We start from the raw sequence: 10,012 nt of genomic DNA, 5'->3' as shown, positions 1-10,012 counted from the left end.
AGGATCTCCGGGTATGTTGAGCAGAACGATATACATTCTCCTCAAGTCACTGTTGAAGAGTCCCTATGGTTTTCGGCTAGCCTTCGTCTTCCTAAAGAGATCAGCAAAGAGCAAAAGAAGGTTAGTAACTAGCTCTGAATTAGTTTTATTACTCCATTTGGTTCTTCTGATTTGGATAGTTTTACTGAAAATATGTTTTCATGTTTTTTTAGGAATTTGTGGAAGAAGTAATGAGACTTGTAGAGCTTGATACTCTGAGATATGCTTTAGTAGGGTTACCTGGTACAACAGGACTTTCTACAGAACAGAGGAAACGTCTAACAATTGCGGTTGAGTTAGTAGCAAATCCATCAATTATTTTCATGGATGAACCAACATCTGGACTTGATGCAAGAGCAGCTGCAATTGTGATGAGAACTGTAAGGAACACTGTTGACACTGGAAGAACAGTGGTTTGCACCATTCATCAACCAAGCATTGACATTTTCGAGGCCTTTGACGAGGTTTGCCCTAATAAATTTTCTTGGATTACAAGACTGTTATGAATTGTTGTTATCAATGGATGATCTTAACGTGTGTGCTCTTTTTGATTAACCTCAAAAATACAGCTGCTTCTAATGAAACGCGGGGGACAAGTTATATATGGTGGGAAATTGGGTAAACACTCACAAGTTCTTGTAGATTACTTTCAGGTACTTGTCTTGGCCTTCTCTTCTTCTTTTTTGATCTTTACACTCAGATACTTGTGCCGCAAGTAAAAAATATGACAAACCCTAAACCTCTACAGGGGATTAACGGAGTGCCTGCAATATCAAGTGGTTACAATCCAGCAACTTGGATGCTTGAAGTAACTACGCCTGCTTTGGAAGAGAAATATAACATGGACTTTGCAGATTTATACAAGAATTCTGACCAGTTTAGGTAACTATCACAACACCCATAGCTACATTTTTGAATCTCTTTTAGAAACCACTATCAAAATTTTAAAAATCTAACCACTATGTTGTACAGAGGANAAACCAAAACTGCTTTAATGTCAGATTCAAAACAAGGAAAAAGTGAGAAAAAGGGAATGATCCTTCCCTTCCAACCATTGACAATGACTTTCCACAATGTCAACTATTATGTTGATATGCCAAAGGTTTAAATTCACTTCTCTGTTTCATTCACTTCTGTAGTATCAGCTCTTGCCTATGGTTACATAAAGACTTTTTCTTTTTAAATTTTTTTTTAGGAAATGCGTTCTCAAGGTGTCCCAGAGACAAGACTACAGCTGTTATCAAATGTGAGCGGAGTCTTTTCACCTGGTGTTCTTACAGCTTTAGTTGGATCAAGTGGTGCGGGGAAAACTACGTTGATGGATGTTCTTGCTGGTCGAAAGACAGGTGGATATATAGAGGGAGATATTAGAATCTCTGGTCATCCAAAAGAACAACGAACGTTTGCTAGGATCTCCGGGTATGTTGAGCAGAACGATATACATTCTCCTCAAGTCACTGTTGAAGAGTCACTATGGTTTTCGGCTAGCCTTCGTCTTCCTAAAGAGATAAGCAAAGAGAAAAAGAAGGTTAATAACTAACTCAGTATGAATTAGTTTTATTACTCCATTTAGTTCAGATTTGGATAATTTCACTAAAAATATGTTTTCATGTTTTTTTAGGAATTTGTGGAAGAAGTAATGAGACTTGTAGAGCTTGATACTCTGAGATACGCTTTAGTAGGGTTACCTGGTACAACAGGACTTTCTACAGAACAGAGGAAACGTCTAACAATTGCGGTTGAGTTAGTAGCAAATCCATCAATTATTTTCATGGATGAACCAACATCTGGACTTGATGCAAGAGCAGCTGCAATTGTCATGAGAACTGTAAGGAACACTGTTGACACTGGAAGAACAGTGGTTTGCACCATTCATCAACCAAGCATTGACATTTTCGAGGCCTTTGACGAGGTTTGCCCTAAGTTTTCTTGGATTACAAGACTGTTATGAATTGTTGTGTTATCAATGGATGATCTTAACGTATGTTCTCTTTTTGCTCAACCTTAAAAATACAGCTGCTTCTAATGAAACGAGGGGGACAGGTTATATATTGTGGGAAATTGGGTAAACACTCACAGGTTCTTGTAGATTACTTTCAGGTACTTGTCTTGGCCTTCTCTTCTTCGTTTTAGATCTTTGCACTCAGTTACTTGTGCCCCAAGTAAAATATGACAAACCCTAAACCCTTTACAGGGGATTAACGGAGTGCCTGCAATATCAAGTGGTTACAATCCAGCAACTTGGATGCTTGAAGTAACTACGCCTGCTTTGGAAGAGAAATATAACATGGACTTTGCAGATTTATACAAGAATTCTGACCAATTTAGGTAACTATCACAACACATATAACTACATTTTTGAATCTCTTTTAGCATATAAATATCAAAATTTTAAAATCTAACCATATATACTATGTTGTACAGAGGAGTGGAGGCAAACATCAAGCAGCTTAGTGTTCCACCAGAAGGTTCAGAGCCAATAAGCTTTACTTCAAGATATTCACAGAACCAACCATCTCAATTTCTACTCTGCCTCTGGAAACAGAACCTCGTCTACTGGAGAAGTCCAGAGTACAATCTCGTGAGATTGGTCTTCACAACGATTGCTGCGCTTATACTCGGCACAGTTTTCTGGGACATTGGTTCCAAGAGGACTTCCTCTCAGGATTTAATCACTGTAATGGGGGCTCTCTACTCGGCTTGTCTATTTCTTGGAGTTAGTAACGCTTCATCGGTACAACCAGTCGTGTCAATCGAAAGAACGGTTTTTTACAGAGAGAAAGCGGCAGGAATGTATGCTCCAATTCCGTATGCGGCTGCTCAAGGTCTTGTGGAGGTACCTTATATTCTCACCCAAACCATCCTCTATGGTGTCATCACATACTTCACCATTGGTTTTGAAAGAACACTCAGTAAGTTTTCTTTGATTCTTTTTTTCGTAAAACTCAATCTTTCTATATCTGCATCAACTAATATAATGACATTAAAACGCAGGCAAGTTTATATTGTATCTGGTGTTCATGTTCCTCACCTTCACCTACTTCACCTTCTATGGCATGATGGCGGTTGGTTTCACTCCGAATCAGCACTTAGCCGCGGTTATATCCTCTGCGTTCTACTCTCTCTGGAATCTCCTCTCTGGTTTCCTCGTCCAAAAACCTGTAAGTAATTCACTCTATGAAGTAATGAAAGGCCGCTAGTGCATTCGAACAATCAAGAACTTTGTTTTGATGAGGTCATGGCTATTAAAGAACCTATTTTAATGTGCTTGTTTTTGGTGCTTCAGTTGATTCCAGTGTGGTGGATATGGTTCTATTACATATGTCCAGTGGCGTGGACACTTCAAGGAGTGATCCTTTCACAGCTTGGTGATGTGGAGAGCATCATCGACGAGCCAACGTTCCATGGCACGGTGAAGGAGTTTATTGAACTTTACTTCGGCTACAAGCCAGATATGATGGGTGTATCTGCAGCAGTTCTAGTCTGTTTTTGCGCTCTCTTCTTCTCTTGCTTTGCACTTTCAATCAAGTACCTCAATTTCCAGAGAAGATAGAAGTCCTCCTATGTTATATCACTTTCATATTTTTGGCCTGCCTTTTTCACTGGTGTTCCGTTCTACGAGTAGTAGTTAGGATTTTTTCTATGTTTTACCACAGAGAGACCTCTATAGTTAGCTTTTCTTGACATTGACGAAAAAAAAAGAAACCCAAGTAAATAAAATTCTGTTTTGCTCTGTTTAGTGCTATTTTTTGGTAGTTTTGTACACTTAACACACTGAATATGTTGTTGGTTGATCTGGTTTTTTTTTTTTGGAATGTTTCACATTTAACCCATGAATATGCTAGTTCATTTAGCGTCTTTCTATTTGTTGTATTTTTGTTCGTAAATTACTAATATTACTACATGTGTTCTAAAAAATGAAGTGTCACAAACTCACAATGATAGTAAATGTTTTCAATTTCTTATGTAACTTATGTTGTGGAAAAGATCGAGATGTGGAAAACAGGTCAGTTGTTTTTTTGGTCCGAGGTAGGTTTTTTATCACTTTTTTCTATAGAAATATATATATTTGACAATTCTTCGCTACCGTCACGTCACCGATCCAAATATCCAATCAGATCCTCCCAACAAAACACTTCATTGTACTACCCATTGGTCCTTGACGCAATCTCGTCACTTCTTGATCCCGAACAACCGCTTCCGTGGGTCGGTTTCTTCCACGTGTCGCCTCGATTCATATCTCTTCCTCAACATCCGACAAATATTATATCTTTAGAAATTAACAAATTGAGAAATTGATCGCTCCGTCCAAGCTCTGGAGATGAATAACGAAGTCGACGGTGATGAAGAAGAAGAAGAAGACGTGGAGGTGTGGGATACGTTGAGTAACGGATTCAAACGCGCGCAAGTCGTTCTCGATCAGAACCGTGAGTTGATACAACGGGTCAACGAAAACCACATGTCTCGGATCCCTGATAACGTCGCTAGAAACGTTGCCCTGATCAACGAAATCAACGGTAATATTTTTCGAGTTATGGAGATTTACTCTGTTTTATCTGTCGATTTCGCCGACAAATTCGATCAGCAGCGGAGGAGCAGCAGGAGGACGGCCAAGAACGTCGACACTACAACAACTACCACCACGGCCGGTTCTTACGGCGGCAGACGGAGCTCTTTCGGTTCCTGAGACGCAATTCACAACAAGATCCGATTTTAGCTTTTGCTGTTGGTGTTGATGTCATTAAGGATCCTTGCATTAGTATTTTGTTAAGTTATATTGAAACTGAAAAAGTGGTCAAAGCCACTTTGTCAGAAATAAGTTCCAACATCTTGATGAATCAGTTCTGTTTTCTAGGTACGCATATGTAAACTCCCAAAAGCAATGATAAAGCATATTTAGAAATTGAGAAAGGAGGCAGACGAGATCAAAGAAATTGATGATTGAATTCATTAAGATAAGGAAACCCTAAAGGGGTCTAACCATTTTTTATTATTTAAAAAAAAAAAGCAAAATCAAAAATTTAGAAATTTATGAAGGTGTCTATTATTCGAATGGTAGACCAACTAATGAGGTTCTAAAAATTAAAATTTTACAAAACTTGTGTATAAGTTAAATTCACTCAACTTCCACTGACTGCTCTACAATGGGTACGAGCGAGAATCTGAAAAATGGAGAGGCAACTGAACTTCGTACCTGTGATGTATCTTCAAATGACCGACCAGTTGGTTTGGTTAAGCTCAGTAAACTCCTCACCAGGGTTAGGACGAACCAGCTGATTTCAAAAGGACGAAACAGCTCCTTCTGTCCCAAAATCCTAAAATTCTGTAAAAACTCAAAACATCCTATAAAACAAATCAAAATACTCAAAAAACACATTTATATCACGGTTAAAAACCGTAAAAACTATGATATATCAGGTACCTCCACAAGACCTTGAGCAGCTGCTCTGGTTTAAGCAATGAACTGTATGATTAGCGTAAATTATCAGAATGTCATATTCCTAACCGATTGTTATGACTTGGTGAAGATGGAGTTTTCGCCTTCTGAACAGAATTTATCTGGATGAGATTGAAGCTGATAAGAATGAATTTACCACCTTCTCTTTGGTTTTGATCCCCCGTTTACAGAATGGTATAGCGGATAAGTTAGAGCGACGACATGTCTCTTCAGTTTTGCACTTAGTCACCAATGTAAACATTAACCCTTCCAATTAGCTCGTTTGATCTGATCTTGTATTTTATTGACGGAAAAAAAATCTATGTTTTATATAAAAATTTATATACCTTAATCTATTTAATTATCCTGTACTCGTACATACTAGCCGATGTGGAATCAAACTTGTATTTGGAGGTGGTGGTTACTATTTACAGTAGAACCTATATAAATTAATACTCGGTAAATTAATAATCTCTATAAATTAATAAATTTTTCTGGTCCCAAGTTGGGACTAGTGTAATTTGGACACTATTCGATAATATAATAAAATAATAATTTTTTGAAACTCCTTTGTAAATATATAGTCCCATCAATAATATAAATTAATAATTATATAAAATTATCTAAATATATGTATATCTACACATTAATTTTTATTAAAGTTTATTTTTAATATTTTTACTATATAAAAATCTTTGAGTGGTATATCTTCAAAACATGATAATTGTCATTTTCATTATAATTAATTTTATAAAAATATTAGTTATAAAGATTAAATCTTATTTTTAATACTTTTTTTTAAAAAATTAGGAAAGTCACATTAATTTATCGATAAATTAAAACCTCTATAAATTAATAAAATTTCATGGTCCCGACTTTATTAATTTATAGAAGGTTTACTCTATCTTCTAACACATATATGCATGTACGTATTTGTTTTAGCAGAAACTTGTGTCCCTTGTATTGTTAACTTATTTTCACAAACATATTATTTATTTGATGAATAATTAAGTCAATCGATCCATAATCAAGTCAAAAGATTTTAGTTAGATATCAACCGATAATCAAGTCAACCTGTAAATGATGATTATACAAATGATACAACTTAAATGCATTTAAATTATTAATGTCTTAATTTTATATCCATGACTCAATTATTTCTTATATAATCTACCAAAAAACATTTTTGATATATTTTTTAAGTATTATATTTTATAACTAACTAATGACCCAAATCCAAATTTAATAAAATATTTTTTAATATAAAATATTCTATGGATTTTATTCTATTTCTTTAATTGCCTAACAGTATATATGGTTGTGTAAATATACTCTATCAGGCGTGCTTAATAGAGAAATATTTTTTTAAAGATTTATTTTTATTGTTTCATTTGTCTATATATTTTTTTTTAAGTTGTATTGTTCTTTGAAATATCATCTTTAAGTGTATTCATTGCTAGTAATTAATAATAATGCAGGTAAAGTAATTATTTTATTTCCTAAATGTCGGTATAATTAAGGAAACCAACTCATAACCTATTTTGTAACTAACTAATGAATCAAATAATAACTATAACTTTATAACCTACTAGATAAAGACCCGCCCGATGTGCGGGTTTAAATTTTTGTAATTAAAATTTTTAAAATTAATAAAAAATATATTAAAAATTATTGTATATTATTTACAAATTTTCTTTTTGCTATAATACACTGATTTATATACATATACAAATGTTTTATGTATGTTACCATTAAAAGTGTATTTTTTACACCTCGGTATATTGTATGTTATAAATATATCATTTACCACCACCTAGAAAATGTCCATATGAACTAACTAGCCAACTATTTTTTTTTTTTTGACAACAGCTTACAAGATTGACTCAAACGAGCCATTGCGAAGGGAAATTGTTTACAAAGGTAACTTGTTGCGGGACTGAACGAACACGTCGAGCCAAATTATCCGCTTTACCATTCTGAATGCGAGGGATATAGACCACAAAAAAAAGAAACAAACTCCTCTCTGTTCGCCTGGATATCCTCCAAATAAGGTGTGAAAGCTGGCCACTCGGAAGGCGAAGACACCATCTTCACCAGATCAGAGCAATCGGTAAGAAAAATGACGGATTGGTTATCTGCGCCAATCATGCATCGCATTGCCCAGATGAGGGCCTCGACCTCCGCATGAAGAGGGGAGAGACTTCGCCGAACATTGGAAGCTCCCATGGTTGTTTCATCCCTCCCGGGCAAAACAAAGAACCATCCTCGACCAGCAAACTGATCCGTCACTTTCCACGAACCATCCACAAAGCAAAAAAAACTCGAAGGAGACCTAGGAACCCGTGGAACTCCGAAGCCCCGATCAGAAAGTATACCCAAAGGGGGGGTGCCCCTCAGCTGGCCCTCCAACCTCTGCCTGAGCTTGGAACCAATCTTTAGCCTCATCCTCCGCTAACCGCAGTATCGCGATTGGGTTGGAGTCCAAATTAGTAAAAATTTTATCATTACGGGCTTTCCAAATATACCACAAGATCCATGGGAATCTATCCTTATGAGGAACATCCTTAAACCGCCAGAAAAGAAAATCCAAGTTTGTGAAGATTGATCCCGACGGGAAGACACCTTGTGCCGTTGGAAACTGCGACAGAGCCCAGACCTGTCTGGCTGGCGGGCATTCAAAAAGAGTATGGTTTATTGTCTCTTCGTCATGTCCACAAAGACCATATATTGGATCACAATTAATTCCACGTTTCCGTAGATTAGCTGTGACCGCCACGCAACCCGAAATCACCTGCCACATAAAATGGCGGAGTTTTGGCGGGCACTGGATTGTCCACACAAAAACCTGAAGAGGGACATAGTTGGGCCCTAACACTGACGGAACAATCGTGTCCGCGGTATTAGACCTAAGGAGGTGATACCCTGACTTAACCGTATATTGTCCTGACTTAGTAAAATGCCAACCTAGCGTATCCGGTTTGTCCGGTAACCGCAGCGGTAAGGCAGAAATCAACGCAACATCTTCCGGTACAAAAGTAGTCGAAAGTAAAGCCATGTCCCAGGAATTTGAATTCCTGTCAATAAGGTTTTGAACGGACAGCAGAGGGTCAGATGACAACCCTGTGCTGATAGCTGGTCTCGGGGATTGAGCAGGGATCCACGAATCATTCCATACAGAGATGGAAGCACCAGATCCTACCCGTTTAATAAGTCCTTTGTTAACCAGAGAGCGAGCAGAGATGATACTCCGCCATCCATAGAATGGTGAGTATGATTTAATCAGGTCCAAAGGATCCGAATGCCTATAATAACGACCTTTAAAGACCCGTGCAAAAAGCGACTCCGGGACAGAAATCAATCGCCACAGCTGCTTGGCCAGCAGTGCGGTATTGAAATCGTCCAAACCCCGAAAACCCAAGCCTCCTTCTTTTTTTATCTAGACATAGTTTATCCCAAGCAACCCAATGTAAACCCCGCAATTGACCAGAGGAGCTCCACTAATAGTTGGAGATCGCACTAGTTAACTTCCGTGTCACCGTCTTAGGTAACCGAAAACACGACATCACAAAAGTAGGAACTGCCATTGCTACCGACTTGATCATGACCTCTTTGCCTCCTTTGGAAAGGAGCCGAGCTGGCCAACTGCTAGCCTGGGACTGTAGACGATCTTGAACATAAGAAAAGATTTGCGTCTTAGCCCCACCTAGGCTTTCGGGAATTCCCAGATAAGAGCCCATACCACCTAGATTCGTAATCCCTAAGACCCCTTTTAACTCCTCTCGGAGACCATGGTCCACCGTGTGCCCAAATTGGACGGAGGATTTCTGAAAGTTAATTTGCTGGTCGGACGCCCGCTCATACTTCTTGAGAATCCGAAGCACAACCTCACACTGCTCCTTTCTGGCTCGGCAAAAGAACAAACTATCATCCGCAAATAAAAGATGGGAAATAGCCGGACTAGCGGTTGAAACCTTAATACCCGTAATTTGTTTCATCTGCTCCGCCTTGCGGAATTGTGCAATTAAAGCTTCTGTGCAGAGAATAAAAAGATAGGGCGAAAGAGGATTCCCCTGCCGTAAACCCCGACAAGGGGTAATGGACCCATGGGCTTGACCATTAATGAGAACCTTATATTGGACCGACGTAACACAACTCATAATCCAAGACACCCATTTATCGCAGAATCCGAGCTGTCGGAGAAGAAGATCCACAAAGGACCATTCAACCCGATCATACGCCTTGCTCATAAAACCTTGGAAATAATTTTATACCCAACATTACAAAGACTGATCGGCCGTAATTCAGTCATCCTAGTCGGTTTGTCCACCTTCAGGATAAGACAAATATTCGTCACATTCAGCCTTTTATCAAAAGTCCCGTCCTGCATAAAGGAGTTTACCAAGACGACCAAATCTGCTTTAACCGTTTGCCATGCTTTTTGATAAAAGAGAACCGTCATCCCATCCGGGCCAGGGGCTTTATCCGGGTGCATCATAAACAATGCCTGTTTGATCTCCTGCCCGGAGACCTCCCGAG

The 10,012-nt window shown here is 38.2% G+C and overlaps 3 protein-coding genes across 3 annotated transcripts in view; all 3 read left to right on the top strand.

Moving 5' to 3' along the window:
* LOC109132844 (ABC transporter G family member 31-like) overlaps positions 1–925 on the top strand; it is a 2,448-nt gene extending 1,523 nt beyond the window's left edge. The window contains exons 4-7 of the mRNA XM_019245275.1: positions 25–120; positions 213–503; positions 609–692; positions 788–925. Coding sequence (XP_019100820.1) covers positions 25–120; positions 213–503; positions 609–692; positions 788–925 — 609 coding nt within the window. The remainder of the gene's footprint in view (positions 1–24; positions 121–212; positions 504–608; positions 693–787) is intronic.
* On the top strand, positions 1,025–3,897 carry LOC109133086 (ABC transporter G family member 31-like). Its single transcript, XM_019245875.1, has 8 exons — positions 1,025–1,141; positions 1,235–1,567; positions 1,661–1,951; positions 2,056–2,139; positions 2,234–2,367; positions 2,464–2,951; positions 3,034–3,200; positions 3,326–3,897. Exons 1-8 carry the CDS (start codon positions 1,034–1,036, stop codon positions 3,590–3,592), a joined length of 1,872 nt encoding a protein of 623 aa, XP_019101420.1. The 5' UTR covers positions 1,025–1,033; the 3' UTR covers positions 3,593–3,897.
* Positions 4,361–4,726, top strand: LOC104789188 (protein ELF4-LIKE 1-like). Its single transcript, XM_010514921.1, has one exon. It carries the CDS (start codon positions 4,361–4,363, stop codon positions 4,724–4,726), a length of 366 nt encoding a protein of 121 aa, XP_010513223.1.

This window comes from Camelina sativa, chromosome 5 (assembly GCF_000633955.1).
Source record: "Camelina sativa cultivar DH55 chromosome 5, Cs, whole genome shotgun sequence".
In the NCBI taxonomy this organism is placed as follows: domain Eukaryota; kingdom Viridiplantae; phylum Streptophyta; class Magnoliopsida; order Brassicales; family Brassicaceae; genus Camelina; species Camelina sativa.
The sequence above is the reverse complement of the archived record's forward strand: the minus strand, read 5'-3'. Positions and strand labels throughout refer to the sequence as shown.

Coding starts and splice junctions, on each gene's coding strand:
- LOC109133086 (XM_019245875.1), top strand. CDS start 1,034: ATGTCAGATTCAAAACAAGGAAAAAGTGAGAAAAAGGGAATGATCCTT. Junction 1,952..2,055: donor TTTTCGAGGCCTTTGACGAG/GTTTGCCCTAAG, acceptor TTAAAAATACAG/CTGCTTCTAATGAAACGAGG. Junction 2,368..2,463: donor AAGAATTCTGACCAATTTAG/GTAACTATCACA, acceptor TATGTTGTACAG/AGGAGTGGAGGCAAACATCA.
- LOC104789188 (XM_010514921.1), top strand. CDS start 4,361: ATGAATAACGAAGTCGACGGTGATGAAGAAGAAGAAGAAGACGTGGAG.